Source organism: Microcaecilia unicolor, chromosome 8 (genome assembly GCF_901765095.1).
Source record: "Microcaecilia unicolor chromosome 8, aMicUni1.1, whole genome shotgun sequence".
NCBI lineage: Eukaryota > Metazoa > Chordata > Amphibia > Gymnophiona > Siphonopidae > Microcaecilia > Microcaecilia unicolor.
In genome coordinates this window covers 214,653,339-214,671,940 of record NC_044038.1, presented here as the reverse complement: position 1 = coordinate 214,671,940, position 18,602 = coordinate 214,653,339, and the positions used below count along the sequence as shown (strand labels likewise).

At 43.4% G+C, this 18,602-nt stretch overlaps 1 protein-coding gene across 1 annotated transcript in view; it reads right to left on the bottom strand.

Moving 5' to 3' along the window:
• Window positions 1-18,602, bottom strand: part of ATP9A (ATPase phospholipid transporting 9A (putative)) — a 168,194-nt gene that overhangs the window by 29,409 nt on the left and 120,183 nt on the right. Inside the window, exons 18-23 of the mRNA XM_030212399.1 lie at window positions 17,320-17,490; window positions 11,828-11,926; window positions 11,201-11,290; window positions 8,504-8,648; window positions 4,996-5,060; window positions 3,629-3,784 (exon numbers count right to left, since the gene is read on the bottom strand). Of these exons, the coding sequence (XP_030068259.1) occupies window positions 3,629-3,784; window positions 4,996-5,060; window positions 8,504-8,648; window positions 11,201-11,290; window positions 11,828-11,926; window positions 17,320-17,490 (726 nt within the window). The remainder of the gene's footprint in view (window positions 1-3,628; window positions 3,785-4,995; window positions 5,061-8,503; window positions 8,649-11,200; window positions 11,291-11,827; window positions 11,927-17,319; window positions 17,491-18,602) is intronic.

The following is an 18,602-nucleotide window of genomic DNA, read 5'->3' as shown; positions in this document are numbered from 1 at the left end:
GCTAATTTGGTACCTCTGTAGGCCCCTACCCATGCCAACAGCCTCTGTGAATCCATGAATTCTCCCATCAATGCACAGATCTAAATCCCACGGTTTAGTGTTGCCAAATGGGTCTATCGTGCACATATACCATGTGACAAGAATGAACTTCACTCTAAGCCTGGGTAGATTAGGTAAGATCATTAGCTCTCACACTTGCTATCTCCCTGTGTTGAAGAAAAGCCTGTTGTGAAAGTTTGGACAATTGTGCCGAAAGCATAAGTGTTCATTTATTCATCTTATCGTAGGTGGCAACCTTGGTACAAACTCCCATCTACACTTCTGTTTACTTTATATGACATTGTGTTGAGAAGAAAGAATTTCCTTCTGTTGACCTTATTAGTCACCACATGACGTTTTCTGTCAGCACCTCAATTGTACAGTTTCCTTCTGTTTACAAAAGTCGGCTATTTGTAGAACCTTAATACGAACGTTAAGGATCAGAAGTGTGGTAAGGCTTTGTTTATGGGTGATATTTTGTAATAACATATATGTAAATGAATAAAAATAGCTTACTGCTTTTGAAACATTCTGTGTGATCATTTCTTCCATCCTTAAGTGTGAGAAATAAAAATGTCTAAAGGACATGAGGCAAATATCCAGTTACCCCCCCCCCCCCCCGGTTCCTTTTAGCATTGGGGTGATTTGTAGGATGACGTATACTTTTCACATGCAGGCTTTCGCACTGTTTTTCAAAGTGAATGTATGCTCATTCTTTTAGTTTGACATTTTCTGTGGATATATGGTCTCCCTGATCCCTTGCCTCCGTTTTTCCTGTGGGTAGAATGTTCCTGGAAAATATACACAGAGATCTGAAAATGCACTCGTACTGCACTTCTGTGACGTAAACGTGATCCAGGGAACACTTCCTCTTAATGCAGCGAGCAGTGTGTACGTATTGTGGAGTCATATGTGGATTTTCACATTCAGTGACAGTAAGTTTCAGACAACTGCTGAATGTAGGTAAAAGGCTTAGCTGCGTAAACCACTTAAAAAAAACTGTCCGCATTTTTAGGAACTGCCTTATGGGATTGTTATTTTGCTTCGAAAGCTATGCCCGGTCCTTCTGATTTTATATTATATTAATGCAAGACCACAACAAGCATATACAGAATTGTTGGCAGGCCAGCTGCTGTGCTGATTAGTAGCCTAACAGTCCAAGAGTATAGAACTTTCTTTCAAAGTTCTGGCCTGCCGCAAGTTGGAGGGAGGGCTCTGATTATGTGGCTGCTGCCAGGTGATGATATGCAAGAGCTAATCCTTGGCATTATTTTTGCAGTGGAAGTCATAGCATGATGTACCGGCTAACTGCTCCCAGAAAAAGGCATATAGACAGTACAGATGGTTATCCATCTCATCCAGCCTTTTGAGGTGGTTCTGACTCTGAAAAACATTTTTTTTAAAACATCATACTCTTTGTCTTCAACTAAACTTAGGGAAATATCCACTAAGATTAAAGTATGTGAGCAGTATTCCACTTCTCTCTCAAGACAAGGCAAAGTTGACTACTAGGTCAACCAATAACTATCGATATATTTAATGCCTTAGCAATGTAACATCTCCGACTGAACAGGGACCCATGTAGAGATACTGTTTCTCTGTGTGCAAAGTAGTTTAGTTTATTCACTTATATTCTGCCCATATCTAAGCAGAGTACGAGTCACAACACAACCAAAAGTAAAATGACAGACCCCCATCCCATATCCTTCTACTCATTCATATTACACACAACAAAGACCAGAGACAGTAATTGCTTGCCACAGTAAAAAGTACTATCTCATAGTGTTATAACCTCTTTAGAAAGTAAACTCTATTAAAGATGTTATTTAGTGCTCTATTTTGAGGTCAATGCAAGAAGTAACTGTGATGCCCCACCTTAGTGCATAGGCAATTCCTTGCTGATCTATACTAGGGAGCCCTGTTATAACAGCTGCTTACTAATAAGACCTGGATTCCCCCATCCCCCAAGAAAAGGAGGATGCAAATTACTTTTGCAGATAAATTATTGTCTCCTCCTAAGAGGACATAGTGCTGTGGAAAAGTGCTGAGCATCCCCAATATTAAGCAGCAGTGGCGTAGCCACAGGTGGGCCTGGGTGGGCCAGGGCCCACCCAACAGTAGTATACATTTAGCGGTAGCTGGTGGGGAACCCAATCTCTACCAGCTGAAGACTTCCCCCTGATGGTAACGAACATACTGCTCTCCACGATACTGGCACCTACGCATGCTCAGTTTTCAGCGCATGTCTGCTGCAGACTGCCAAGGTAGAGAGAAGCATTTTTCTACCAGCTGAGATATTTTTTTTTGGTGCGGTGGAGAACACTTGGTGCCCACCCACTTCTTGCCTAGGCCCACCCAAAATCTGCTGTCTGGCTACGCCCGTTAAGCAGGCTCCTTCATTGTGTCAAAAGAGTAAGTTGAAATGCTGAGGGGGCATGTTAGGAGTGGAGAATGAGCGTGGGGGTACAATTCAGCTCGCGCACTGACATCACTAGCACACTAACTGGTTAACCTCTCCATAACGCAGAGGCCCTTAGCGTCTAAATGTAAGGCAATTTTTTTGAAGGCTACGCACCAATGCCAACATTGGTTCATGGCTAGAAACTCAACAAATAAAACAATACCTTTACAGCCACAATAGGAATGGGCTTAGCGACTAGGAAAGAGCCGAGTTAGGACATGCAGCTTAGTAAAAGGGCCTCTAATGAGTAAATTCATGAAATCAACTGGTAGCAGCATGTTTGTAGATAGCGCCATCCAGATTAGGATGTTGAAGTAAAACAAAAACAGTCTAATAAAAATATATTTTAGAACATAATTATTTCCTTTTACATCTGAAAACCCAGTCTTGAAATTCCAAAGTAATGTATTGTATTCTATACAGAGCTTATATTCCGTCATATCTCCAAAGGATTCATTATGGATCACAATAAGATGAACATCTCAAACAGATGGAATTACAATATATATATATATATATATATATATATATATATATATATATATAGAACTAAAAGTATATTAAAACTACATCTGAAAATAAAAAAAAGTCTTCAACTAGTTTCTAAATAAAAAATAAGATGCAATTGATCGAATCTGACATGGGAATGAATTCCAGACTTTTACTGCCAATATTAAATGAATTACTTAAGTATCTTTTGAATGTAATTCCCAGAAAATTTGGAAACAATAAAGTATTAATGCTCGTAGAACGAGAATCTCGACCCTTAGACAGTAAAATTAAAAATTTAGACAAACAAGTTGGATTTTGACCTACTAAGGATTTAAAAACCATACAGGCTAGCTTAAATTTAATACGAGTATGAATCGGTAACCAGTGCAGCTCATCAAGAGGGGGGAGACACTCTCTCAAATCTATTGACTCTAAAAATCAATCGGGCAGCTGTGTTATGAAGGAGCTGTAGCCTATTTACAAGTTTAGATTTAAATCCTCCATAAAGCTAAGTCTAACTAATTTTACTGCACACCTTTTCAAACATCTATAGCTTCACAAAAGTTTAGATTATCTCTTGGCTCGAAACTCAGTACAAGAATTGCCAGAATTGTCCCCAGGAGATAGCAAAATTACCTGCATTGTGCTGATACACAAGCTCCTGTGGATGACAAATTGACTGAGGGCTGCCGATCGTTTGTAGCTGTTTCTTCCATGGACCATCAATAATCGGCCCAGGTGTTTGAATTGAGTGATGGAGAAATCAGCAGCTAGGGACGCTTGTTTCCCTTCCTAAAATGGAATCCATCAAAAACACAAAATAAGAAAGAAAGAAAGTCTACCCTCACTATGGTTGGAGATAACTTCTTTACAGTTGTATTTCTCAAGCTGGTTCTGAAGACTCTTTTAGCCAGTTGGGCTTACAGGACATGCACAATGAATACGCACGCGAGATTCATATGCATCTCTGTCTCATGTACAGGGCTGTGCCTAGGGTCCCTGGTGCCCCCCTGCATACCATCAGTTGGTGCGCACGTGCGTCCCCCCCCCCCCACCCCCCGGACATGCCTGGCTCCAAGGCACGTCTGGGGCGCGATGGAGGAAATGGCTGGGTTTGGCCTGAGCCTCCTCCGCGCCATCCCCGATTCCCCAGTGCTTTAAATTTCCCTCTCTCCGCCTCCGGCTCTGACGTCTGTGCAGCGTCAGTGAAAGCGCTGCCTGTCTGATGTCTCTCCACCAGCCTTCCCTTCGCTCGTTCGTTCCCTCTGTGTCCTGCCTTCTTCTGACATCATTTCCATGAGGGCGGGACACAGAGGGAACAAACGAGCAAAGGGAAGGCTGGTGGAGACACGTCAGACAGGCAGCGCTTTCACTGATGCTGCGCAGACGTCGGAGGCAGAGCGAGGTAAATTTAAAGCACCGGGGAATTGGGGATGGAGCGGAGGAGTAAGTTTTTTTTTTTTTTTTAAATACAGCTTGATGGCCCAGCGCCCTTGAAAGCAGGCGCCCCCCTGCGGCGCTTACCGCGCTTACTGTGTTGGCACGGCCCTGCTCATGTATATTTATTGTAGGCGCTCTGAAAAGCAGATGAGGGTCCTGCAGGATTGACTCAGAAATATCACACTATGAAAACCGTGGTGGTTAGGGAAATCATAGCGATTTTCAACTGAAATGCATATAAATACACAAAGATTTAATTCAGTCAGCACAATTGGGAACTACGTTTACAGAACTTGCTGTGTCTCTAAAAAAAAAAAAAAAATCCCTGTGGCATTTCTCAAAACATTGGCCAAACTAACAAGTTATCAATCCATGTACTTACTGCAGCCGATAATGGACACTATAAAACCACAAACATGAAGAGACTGGGAATCTTTACTTTCCCATCCCACCTTGCAGTTCTAACACATGGCAGTGGTTGAATCTAAACTCCCTAAAATGTTAAATGCTGGTTAAAATGTTTTCAAATAATTATAAATAAAAGAGAAAGACTCTGTTCTCACCTTTCCTTCAACTCCTACACCACAGTCAGCTTCCTGGATCATGCTGACATCATTTCCTCCATCACCTGTAGAAAACCAAATGAAACAGTCGTGATGAAACTGCATCTCTTCATCTGAAAGCGGAAAATTATTTACATTTCTTTGGGGCTTGCTGGTTCATGTTTATTCCATCTATCAGCCTATAAACACATTTTGAAAATGAAAAACCCAAAAGGAGTTTCCCTTTGAAAATTCCACAGCCAGCAGTGCCATAGTGGGTAAGTAATATCTAGCTTGAAAACCCTGTCTTCTTCTCCCAATTTTACCCAGATAACGTCTTGGTTTCCAGGTAAAATATTCTGAAATTTGCCCTCAAAGGGGGGAAGTTACCAACATGGGCTACTGTGAAGACTTGCTGTTTTGCTATTATTGAGTGGAGGAGGAGTGGCCTAGTGGTTAGAGCACCAGTCTTGCAATCCAGAGGTGGCCGGTTCAAATCCCACTGCTGCTCCTTGTGATCTTGGGCAAGTCACTTAACCCTTCATTGCCTCGGGTACAAACTTAGATTGTGAGCCTTCCTGGGACACAGAAATATCCAGAGTACCTGAATGTAACTCACCTTGAGCTACTACTGAAAAAGGTGTGAGCAAAAATCCAAATCCACTAAAAGAAAAGTCTATAAACCATTATTAAGATGAACTTGGAAAATCCACTGCTTATTTCTAGGATAAGCAACTTAAAATCTGTTTTACTGTTCTGGGATCCTGCCAGGTATTGGTGACCTGGATTGGCCACTGTTGGAAACAGGATACTGGGCTTGATGGACCTTTGGTCTGTTCCAGTATGGCAACGCTTATGTTCTTATCACTAATCAGATCTCAATGCATAAAATGGGACGTGCTAAAGTAGCAGAAGCTAATGGTAAAATAACATGATTCAATGGTAGATTTTCCTCATTTTGCCTAAAAAAACAAACAAACAGGCAACAGGAGGTTTTTAATTTTTTTTATAAATAAATCAGAATTTGTTTTTAACCCAGCAGTTCCTTTCCACTCCCTTAGGCCTGAACTTCTCAGCCCCCTCCTGGAGGCACACCGAGCTAGTCAGGTTTTCAGGACTACCACAATTGAATATACACGAGACAGAGTTGCATACATTGGAGACCTCTTGTAACCAAGTCTCTCTCATGAATATTCATTATGGTAATCCTGAATACCTGATTAGCTAGATGTGCCTCCAGGAGAGCGTTGAGATGCACTGCCTTTGGTTCCAACTCAGTCACTGCCTACGCTAGGATCCTGGTGCTACAAGCTTTCTCATGCAACCACTCGGGGACATTCCCCCTCTTTTTATAATCCCCTTCAAGGTACCCAGTCAAATCATAGCACTTAACCAACAGCCGCACACCCAATTTGGCTTCCACTTAAAGAACGTGTCACGTTCAAAGTCTGCACCCTGGTTCATAAAATCATTTACGGAGAGGCCCCGGTCTACATGTCAGACCTTATAGACTTACCACCCAGGAACAAAAAAAGATCAGCACGCACTTTCCTGAATCTCCATTTCCCCAGTTGCAAAGGATTAAAATACAACTTAACACATGCATCCAGCTTTTCCTACAGAAGCATGCAGTTATGGAATGCACTACCAATTGACGTAAAAAAATTGCCAGACCTAACCAACCATTGAAGACCTACCTCTTCAACAAGGCATACCGCAAAGATCCCTCCTATGAACGTTAACACAATACCATTTTATCTCCCATTCCGAATTTGAATCTACTATGTCCTCATCAAGACGTACTCCAACGACCCATCCTATGAACTTTTAATGGAATACCGTTCTATCTCTTATTCTGAACATGAACTCTTTATACCTGATTCCTTACTCTACTATGTCATTCATGATCTTTATGTAATACCTCTTGTATTTCTTACTCTGGAATGGCGATCGCTATGACGGAACAATGTAAGCCACATTGAGCCTGCAAATGGGTGGGAAAATGTGGGATGCAAATGCAGTAAATAATAATAATAATAATAATAATAATAAATAATAATAATTTGTTACCAGAGCCACCAGGCAAGTCTCTCAGAGACCTTGACCATTCCATTCACTTGCTCTTTCACTTTTGAGGCCTCTTTTACATATTATTTCTAAAAACAATGAGGCTATGATAATCAAAAGATGGTATATATGCCTATTAAGATAAAAATGGAAGGTGGAAATTGTTCTGTCCTTCCTCCCATGAACATAACTAAAAGTGCATGTGCAGGGTGACTACCATGCCAACAGGGGGTGATGTTGCGACAGGCACAAGAAAACATCTTTGGGAGCATAATTTACAGCTGCATCAATGAAGGGACAAGGTATGTGGGAATTCTGTATTCAGTGTCGGCACTGGATCAAAATTTCAAAGGAAAAATCCCAAGTGAAGTTTCTTTCTGAAAATTAGCACATAGATCATTGGCGATGAAACAAACTCCCCCTGGATTTTAAATATTATCCTTAAAATAAGCAGGATATCACCATCACTTTTACCACGCCTGTTTAAGGCCATGAACAAGTCAGCAGATATCCCGAGTAAAGTCTAGCGGCTACTCAGCCTGTTCTAGTCAGCATTAGGCGATATGGACCTGATATTTAAAAGGGCTTAACCAGGCAAGAGAGGCTTCTGTCCGGTTCAATCACGCTGACACACTGGGAGAGAATGTTCTGTAGCATTTAACCAAGCAGTGCCCTTGAATGTCTCCGTTTGACAACCGATCAAGGCAGTGCTAGGGCAGTCTGCTGGTGGAGCCACGATTTACTCAGTGGCATACTCAGTGTTTCCCAAGTTGGTCCTGGAATATCTCCCCTTGCCAGCCAGTTTTTCAAGATATCCACAACGAATATACATGAAAGATTTGTATACAATGGAGGCAGCGTATGCAAATCAATGTCATGCATATTCATTGTGGATATCCTGAACACCTGACTGGCAAGGGGGTACTCCAGGACAGACTTGGGAAACGCTGCTCTAATTGGTTAAGTTAGCACATAAGGTTAGGATAGCTAATTTTCGCAAACTTCTGAAGACCCACCTCTTTAATAAGGCATACCACAATGATCAACACATCTCCTCCTACCTATACCCAGAACTGTTTTCATTTACCTGCTTGTCTAAATTTTTTTACTATGCCATTCAAGATCTTTATGTAACAATAATTATCTATTTTCTAAACTATTTCCATCAAGATCGATACAAAAAAAGGTGGGAAAATGTGGGATACAAATGCAATAAATAAATAAATAAAAAGGCTATATTATGTTTATCCACTGAATACTGTCCAGTGCCCGGGTAGCTATGCAGACCCAGAAATAGAATACTGGTGTTCGGATATGGCCCAGCTTTGAATATCTGGACTTAATTCAGGTCACAGCTGTCATCAGCTTAAAAACTGCTGAAGACTGACCCCTTTGTTTCTGTCGTCCCGTCCATGTGGCTAAAAAAGGTGCATCACACTTTCAGCTGCTCTGCGTGACTCACCCACTGCGCAGGTAAGTTTTCCGGTTCGTTCCTGTAGCAACCGCACGATCTGTGCCTTCTGGGTTGGGGCACAGCGGCAACACACCACAGCAGGACACTGGCAGGCCAACTCCATGAATTCATATTCATAATATTTCAGGCACACCTAGTCCACAGAAAGAAGATAATTTATACCACGAATGCCCTACAGACAGTATTACGCTCCGATTCATCAAGTTTATTTAAATTAGAAAACTTCCTGAATTTCTTCAACACCAGGATTCAGTAGCAATGATGGCCACGTTACTGTAAATGCTGGCACGTAAATTAATATACAGTCAATGATGCCGTATGCTTAGTTTACTTTTGCTGTTTGGCAGACTTAAACTAAACTAAATATACAGTTTATTCAGATACTATCCAGCTCACCCTCACTCCGTCCTCCTCCCTTCCTCTTCCAACTGACTACCTGGATATCGGCTGGAGGACAATTTGTGGCCTCATGCTGTGTAGAAGCTGAGGGGCTCTTTTACTAAGCTGTGTACGCGTGTCAATTTTGAACTACCGCTTGGCTACCGTATGCCCCGGCAGTTATTTCATTTATACGCATCCGCTACACGCGCTGGAAAATTTTCCAGCGCACTGTGCTCATCGGGCATCCGCATTTGTACATGTGCTGATGATTACTACCCGGTTAACGCATGAGACCTTACCGCTAAGTGAATGGGTGGCGGTAAGATCTCATGCCCAAAATGGACGCGCACCAATTTTCATTTTACCACACGTCCATTTTCGGCCAAAAAATAAAAGGCCTTTTTTTTTTGCAGGTGTGCTGATAAATGGACCTGGTACGTCCAATACACGGGTCTAATTAGATTTAATTAATGTGTACATCAATTTAGGTGTGTTACCCAGTGCAGGCAATTTTTCGGCGTACCTAAGCTAAAAGCCCACCTTTTTGATGCTGCTTTTAACGCCTAACCCTTGTTCACTTGTTCGGAACCCTTATTCTATCATCCTCACTTTACCTTATCTCGTTTGTCCTGTTTGTCAGTCCTAATTAGATTGTAAGCCCTGTCGAGCAGGGACTGTCTCTTCATGTTCAAGTGTACAGCGCTACGTACGTCTAGTAGCACTATAGAAATGATTAGTAGTAGTAGTAGTACTAGTAGTAAAAGGACCCCTGAGAATCCCCAGACAGCAGGATTAGATGGTCACCAGCTTCCAATTAACATATATTTGAGTATTAGCCCCCTTGTATTATCTCTTATGCTTGGGATTCCTCCCATGCACAGCTGAGGGAAGCAAAACGGATATCAGGTGTTGTTAGCAGGGTGTATAGGTAGGGGCAGGAAAATAAAGCACGGGAATGCCATTTTCAACTCTCCACGTGTTATTTTCCAAAAGCAGGACCAAATGCCCGTGGGCAGGTTCATACTTTCACTTTGAAAACTGGGGCAATATCCACAGCGTTTTCCCCAACGGCGGACAGTTTGAAAAGCGTCTGCAAAAGACCCTCACTGTGATTATTTGTCTTTTTAACCCATCTTCCTATAACAGGGGGCCAGTGAATCATCCCCTCTCTACACAGGAAATAAAGTAGGGAAAGCATTCATCTGAAATGTTCTCTATAAGGCACATGTGTAAAAAAATGCTGAGGGCTTTATTTAAGGCCAAATTTAACTCATTTTAGAAGAATTTTCTACCAAACTTAAGGACTCTTTTACTAAAGCTGCTGTAAAGGCCCTGCGCTAGCAGCGGCGGGCATTTTTGCCATTCGCCAGGGCTGCTTTTACTCCAGCGGGGTGAAAATAACCACAAACGACATGGCCGTGCGATAAGTTTGCATTTGCCGTGCAGCCATTTTTGGGGGGGGGGGGGGGGCACTTACCGCCACCCACTGAGGTGGCAGTAAGGGCTCCCACACTAACCCGGCAGTAAGCGGATAACGCACGACGCTGCCCGATTACCACCGGGTAACCCTGTGTGGAGATATTTTTTCAAGCTAGCAACGGAAACGGTGCGCACTGGGGGTGGAACTACTGCCGGCACCTGCGTTGGGCCAGCGGTAGTTCCGGGTTGCTGCGCGACAACTCTTTAGTAAAAGGGCCCCTTAGCTTAAAATTCACCAGAATCTAGGCAGATACAGTTTGGCTCCCTAGATTTAGGCCTCCTATTGGACTGCTTGTTAGACGCCTAGTGGGGGAAATGTTATAAATGGCTCCTAAAAAAAAGCGTCTAGCAGTATTCTATAAGCCATGGATCGCACAGCCATTTGCACCAATTAAAACATCTGCGCGGAGACCCCTTATTCTATAATTATGCAGGTAACATGACAACTACCAGAGGAAATAAAAGGAAATATTTTTTTTCACTCAAAGAATAGTTAAGCTCTGGAACTTGTTGCCGGAGGATTTGGTAATGGTGGTTAGCGTATCTGGGTTTTAAAAAGGTTTGGACAAATTCCTGGAGGAAAAGTCCATAGTCTGTTATTGAGATGGACATGGGGGAAGCCACTGTTTGCCCTTGGATTGGTAGCAAGGAATGTTGCTATTATTTGGGATTCTGCCAGGTACTTGTGACCTGGATTGGCCACTGATGGAAGCAGGATACTGGCCTGGATGGACCATTGGTCTGACCCAGTACGGCTATTCTTATAATTCACATAAATTAACTACATTCATTCTGCAGGCCACAACAGGAGCCTTCTGACCTTACCTCTAGGGAATCTCCAGAGATGACAAGTGCACAATCATGCTTCCTGCGAAATGCGTTCAACTCTAGATGGGCTTCCCCTCGGTTAGTAACCTAGGAAACAGAATCATTTTAGCAGAAAAAAGAAAGTTGAGCCTAAAATATATTTCAACTGCCGTGGAGAGAAGAAGTGGCCTACTGGCTTGAGAGGCAAACTGAGAATCAAAACGCCACTGATGCTCTATGTGGTCTTGGGGTCACTTCACCCTTCACTGCCTCAGGTGCAAACTTAGAAAAACAACAGAAAAAGGGATCCAAATACCATGTGAAAATCAGAACACTTCTAAATACAAATAATGGTAAGTATATAGGAAATACAGGAAATGAATTGAATTATTCTCAAAAACAGGGAGGAAAAGACCTCATCAAGACCCAGATCACTAGCTCAACTTTCTTACGGCTACCTTACAATGTGATTGGTCAAAAAGTCATCATCAGTCTAGAAAAACCTCCCTCACAAAAAGTTGTCAGTGCTTGTCTAACGTTCACTCTCAAATCATTTATTGTTATTGTACATGAAAAATAAGGGCACCTGACATCTTTTCACCTGAAACATTTGACTCTCTATAGGAAATAAGCAAATACACTCACTGGTCTGAAGACATGAATGTCCTGGTTTCTGGTCACAAGATGCGCATTCTTGGCTGTGCACGTTGCTGTCTCCAGTTTGTCTCCAGTCAGCATCCACACCTGAAAAAGAGCTTAGGAAGTTAAAGGAGGCAGCAGCTCTTTCCATGGTAAAATAACATAAAAGTTGTTAATATTGGAGGATTTCAGGGGCTAAGAAGAAAGGAGAGGCCATTGGTACAAGGGAACTGGGGTCCACGAAATGAAGAATGAGGCCCCTCTAGAATCTGGGTTGCATTGGCTCCACCTGAAAAATCTGAGGCTCAAACTGACATTCACCTGGGCCAGGAGCCCACAACATGGCCATAATAATCATTGTTCTAGCACTGCTAACTATGATACCCTGACACAGACTGAAAGTGAACTGAAATATGAAAGTGTAAACTCATTTGTAACTACGTTTTCACAGTAAGCAGATTCTTACTGGAAACAGGCAGATCTAGAGCATTAAGGCACGATGGGATGTCTTCAACTGGCTGCTAAAACCTTCCCTACGTCTTCTGTGAATTTACTGAGCTAAAGGACAATTACCCCAAGCACCCAGTAGGTATAGCCAGCACCAGATAAAATACAGCTGACGCACTAAGGACATGCTGTCATTTTGAACAGACAGGGAAATAATGTTGTGGTCTCTGTGTCATTTCCCATCCAGAGTGGAAGAAAAAAAATGAAATTTAATTTAGTTGTTTTTGCGACTGCTAAATCCTTATTCTCTATCTAACTCCTCTTACTTTATCTTATCCGTCTATATACTCCTCCTTCCTTTAAACCCAATGCTGTCTATTAAGATGTTTCATTGTATATTGTGTTGACATTGTAAACAGCATACTGTGATTTTTTTTTCTGCTTTAATTATCTATTGCCTATGTCCAAATTGTTCTTGCTGTACCCTGCCTTGGGTGAATTTCTTGAAAAAGGTGGTAAATAAATCCTAATAAATAAATAAAATACATCAGTTTAGTGTACATTAAAAACATTCAGCATGTGCTTAAAAAAAAAAAAAGACAGTAAAGGAAAACAAATAGAAATATAAAATGGAATGAAAAATTAAGTTATTTCAATCACATCCATAAATAATGGACTAGTACAGCGAGGGTGAACCACATGCAGGGTCCCAGTCTCTCGAGCTGTCTCTACGGGGCTCTATTACCAAAGCACATAGGCGTCTACACGCATCCAATGCGCATCAAACGTGGCACTACTGCCCTGCAACTGCGTGGCCCGGGAGGTAATTCCATTTTTGTGCGCGCACAAAACACGTGGTGGAAAATATTTTCTATTTTCTACCACATGGCGCTTACCCAGCGGTAATCAGCAGTCGACGTGTGCTGGACGCTTACCGCCCAGTTAGCACGTGAGACCTTACCGCTAAGTCAATGGGTGGCGGTAAGGTCTCAGGCCCAAAATGGACGTATGCTGGTTTTCATTTTGCCGCACCTCCGTTTTCCGGCACAGAAAAATGTTTTTTTTCTTTTTTCCAGGCACGCTGAGAAATGGAAACCAGACAAAGCAGATGTGTTTGATCATATTATCATGGTGTTTTGTATTATCAGCCGAGTTTCTAATTAGAGTAATTTGTATTTTAACTACTATTGTACTTTTAATTGTCTCTATTTGTTTTTAATTGTCATATAATTGTTTGTTTTGTAGCCCCTGATGCAGCCCAGTTGGGCGAAACACGGCCTGTGTCGGGCTTTCTGATTTTATTTTCATCGAATTTCTATTAAATACTGTTTTTTTTCATATACGTATCTGCTTTGTCTGGTTTCCATCTTGGAGTTTGCAGGTCGGTTATTCTATTGTTTTCTTGGACCATGCTGAGGAAATGGACCAGCATGCGTCCAAAACACGCGCCTACACCAGCGCAGGCCAGAGGCGTATCTGAAATGCGGCGGTAGGGGGAGCCAAGGCCAGAGTGAGGGGGCACATTATAGCCCCCCCGCCGTCGCCGTCCCCCCCTGCCTACCACTGCCGTCGCCGCCATCACGTACCTTTGCTGGCGGGGGACCCCAACCCCCGCCAGCCGAGGTTCGCTTCCTCCTGCCGCTGCCTTTAAAAATATTCCTTCAGCTGGCGGGGGATCCCAACCCCCCCAACCCCCGCCAGCTGAGCCGAGGTCTTTTAAAGTTCTTTTCGTCCTCCGGAGTCCGTGCTGTTCAAAGCAGCTTTGAACAGCACAGACTGCGGAGGATGAAAAAGAACTTTAAAAGACCTCGGCTCGGCTGGCGGGGGTTGGGATCCCCCGCCAGCTGAAGGAATATTTTTAAAGGCAGTGGCAGGAGGAAGCAGACCTCGGCTGGCGGGGGTTGGGGTCCCCCGCCAGCAAAGGTAGGTGACGGCAACAGGGGGGTCCAGGGCGAAATCTGCGGGGGCCCAGGCCCCAGTGGCCCCACGCAGATACGCCCCTGGCGCAGGCCACTTTTGGGTGTGCCTTAGAAAAGCGGCCCCTATATGTCTGTCTGTGCATGCCGGTGCCATACTTAATCACATTTACATTATATTTATATGCCTATGTATATGCATTCAAAGCAGCACGTTTGGGCCACTTTTCCTGCAAAGGGCAGGGGAGGGAAGCTTGTAGTTTTACCATATGCTAGCCTAACGAATGTGTATCATCTCCAGCCAAGTACTCTGTTGCTTTTCCTTCAATAGACCGATTTTGGCAGCCTAACCCAGGACTCGCTTCCTATGTTATGCACTCTGTATTGTTGCACAGGTTAACTCTCTAATGCCATGCCAAGAACGCTGTTAACACCACAAGAAAATCCCAGCCCTTCGGGGAGAGATTCCTGTATATCTGTATGTTCAGAACTGAATTAAATTATTGCTGCTCTTTGGTGGTCAGTTTGTATTGGTGGACATGTTTATTTATTTATTGCACTTGTATCCCACATTTTCCCACCTCTTTGCAGGCGCAATGTGGCTTACAAAACATCATGGATAATGGAAATGAGAAGAGAATAGACATTTGGTATTACAGAAGGATGTTGGATTGCATGGTAATGGAATACATGATAGTAATATAATAGAAGGCATTACTAACATTTCTGGATATATGTATGCGTTTCACATGATTTGATCTTTGTGGTATATCTTGTCGAAGAGATGGGTCTTTAGTAGTTTACGGAAGTTAGTCAGTTCATAGGCCTCTTTTAGGTTGCGTGGCAATGCGTTCCAGAATTGCGTACTCATATACAGTGGTGGAAATAAGTATTTGATCCCTTGCTGATTTTGTAAGTTTGCCCACTGACAAAGACATGAGCAGCCCATAATTGAAGGGTAGGTTATTGGTAACAGTGAGAGATAGCACATCACAAATTAAATCCGGAAAATCACATTGTGGAAAGTATATGAATTTATTTGCATTCTGCAGAGGGAAATAAGTATTTAATCCCTCTGGCAAACAAGACCTAATACTTGGTGGCAAAACCCTTGTTGGCAAGCACAGCGGTCAGACGTCTTCTGTAGTTGATGATGAGGTTTGCACACGTCAGGAGGAATTTTGGTCCACTCCTCTTTGCAGATCATCTCTAAATCATTAAGAGTTCTGGGCTGTCGCTTGGCAACTCGCAGCTTCAGCTCCCTCCATAAGTTTTCAATGGGATTAAGGTCTGGTGACTGGCTAGGCCACTCCATGACCCTAATGTGCTTCTTCCTGAGCCACTCCTTTGTTGCCTTGGCTGTATGTTTTGGGTCATTGTCGTGCTGGAAGACCCAGCCACGACCCATTTTTAAGGCCCTGGCGGAGGGAAGGAGGTTGTCACTCAGAATTGTACGGTACATGGCCCCATCCATTCTCCCATTGATGCGGTGAAGTAGTCCTGTGCCCTTAGCAGAGAAACACCCCCAAAACATAACATTTCCACCTCCATGCTTGACAGTGGGGACGGTGTTCTTTGGGTCATAGGCAGCATTTCTCTTCCTCCAAACACGGCGAGTTGAGTTCATGCCAAAGAGCTCAATTTTTGTCTCATCTGACCACAGCACCTTCTCCCAATCACTCTCGGCATCATCCAGGTGTTCACTGGCAAACTTCAGACGGGCCGTCACATGTGCCTTCCGGAGCAGGGGGACCTTGCGGGCACTGCAGGATTGCAATCCGTTATGTCGTAATGTGTTACCAATGGTTTTCGTGGTGACAGTGGTCCCAGCTGCCTTGAGATCATTGACAAGTTCCCCCCTTGTAGTTGTAGGCTGATTTCTAACCTTCCTCATGATCAAGGATACCCCACGAGGTGAGATTTTGCGTGGAGCCCCAGATCTTTGTCGATTGACAGTCATTTTGTACTTCTTCCATTTTCTTACTATGGCACCAACAGTTGTCTCCTTCTCGCCCAGCGTCTTACTGATGGTTTTGTAGCCCATTCCAGCCTTGTGCAGGTGTATGATCTTGTCCCTGACATCCTTAGACAGCTCCTTGCTCTTGGCCATTTTGTAGAGGTTAGAGTCTGACTGATTCACTGAGTCTGTGGACAGGTGTCTTTCATACAGGTGACCATTGCCGACAGCTGTCTGTCATGCAGGTAACGAGTTGATTTGGAGCATCTACCTGGTCTGTAGGGGCCAGATCTCTTACTGGTTGGTGGGGGATCAAATACTTATTTCCCTCTGCAGAATGCAAATAAATTCATATACTTTCCACAATGTGATTTTCCGGATTTAATTTGTGATGTGCTATCTCTCACTGTTACCAATAACCTACCCTTCAATTATGGGCTGCTCATGTCTTTGTCAGTGGGCAAACTTACAAAATCAGCAAGGGATCAAATACTTATTTCCACCACTGTAGGAAAAGGTTGATGCATGCATTAATTTGTATTTTAGACCTTTACAGTTGGGGAAATGAAGATTGAGGAATGTACGAGATTATTTTTTAGCATTTCTGGGTGGTAAGTCTGACATGTAGGCTGGGGCATCGCCATGGATGATTTTATGTACTAGGGTACATACTTTGAATGTGATGCGTTCTTTGAGTGGGAGCCAGTGTAGCCTCTCTCATAGGGGTTTTGCACTTTCGTATTTTGATTTTCCAAATATGAGTCTGGCTGCCGTGTTCTGGGCTGTTTGGAGTTTTTTTTTAGTATTTGCTCTTTGCAGCCAGTGTAGAGTGAGTTGCAGTAGTCTAGATGACTGAGTACTAATGATTGTACCAGATTATGGAAGACGGTCCTTGGGAAGAATGGTCTTATTCTTTTTAGTTTCCACAATGAGTGGAACATCTTTTTGGTTGTGTTTTTCGCGTGATTCAGTGTTAGGTGCCGATTAATGGTAACTCCAAGAATTTTCAGGGTTTCTGAAATTGGTAGATTTAGTTTTGGTGTGTATCCGATGGTGGTGAATTTGCTCGTGTTATGTTTTATCTTTTATGTATATTTTTGCTTTATATAGGTTCATAATAAAGACATCTGATAAAAGAGCAATCCAGCCCCCTCATTCCACGCCGGTGCATCCCGTACTTTCATGCCGGCGTTTCTCAGCGTTTCCAGAGTGGGCCTGACGTCAACCTGCAACTGGTCTTCCACACCCGTTAGGCAAAGAAGTTCCATTTCCATCTCCAGGCTCTCGATCACGGTGGCCACCTTCAGCGAACGGTCATGCACACTAAGTTTTGCTTGGATGTATCGTGCCTGAGAAAAATACAAAATGCAACCACTTCCCTGAAAATTGGGGCTTATAGGTCCACAACAGTGCACATACATTATAGAATAATTTTCACTGCAGTCTGGTCTAGAGACTGCAGCTGAATCATTTTTTTTAAATTAAACTACTAGTGCAGTGGTTCCCAAACCTGGCCCTGAAGGCACCCCAGCCAGTCAGGTTTTCAAGATATCCACAATGAATATTCATTGTGGATATCCTGAATACCTGACTGGCTGGGGTTACTCCAGGATCAGATTTGGGAACCACCGTACCAGTGTACTCGATCCAGCCAATATTCAGCCCGTCAGAGGCAGGCCGGTTAAGTGCCGCAATTGGCGCTGAGCCCGGATACTCAATGCTGGGCTGATTCTGGTTACCAGCATTGAATATCCGTTTTTTTTTTTTTTTTTTTTTTTGTGGCTGGCTTAAACTTAACTGGACGAATTATTATTTAGCGCTAGCCGGTTAAGTTTGTTGCAGCCAAAGATAGGACTACTATTTCTGCGGTCCAATTTGGCCACTAAACTTAGCCGACGAAGTGCTGAATATTTCCAGCTAGCCAGTTATATCGTGAAGCACATTTCCCTAGAGCAAAGGGAAGCGTGTCCATCTTTAGCTTGGGTATTTGGTGCCTTCAAAACATGGCACTATGGTGATCTTTTACAAAGGCGCACTAGCGTTTTTAGTGTGCGCTAAATGCAAGATATGCCCATAGGAATATATGGAGGGGTATAATCGAATGGGGCACCCATCTTTAAGGGCGCTCATCTCTAAGGACATCCCGGCGAAGGGGCGGGGCATCCCGTATTATCGAAACAAGATGGGCATCCATCTTTCGATTTGATAATACGGTCGGGGACGCCCAAATCTCAACATTTAGGTCGACCTTAGAGATGGGCGACCTCGGTTTTCGCCGATAATGGAAACCGAAGACGCCCATCTCAAAAACAACCAAATCCAAGCCATTTGGTCGTGGGAGGAGCCAGCATTTGTAGTGCACTGGTCCCCCTCACATGCCAGGACACCAACCGGGCACCCTAGGGGGCACTGCAGCGGACATCACAAATTGCTCCCAGGTGCACAGCTCCCTTACCTTGTG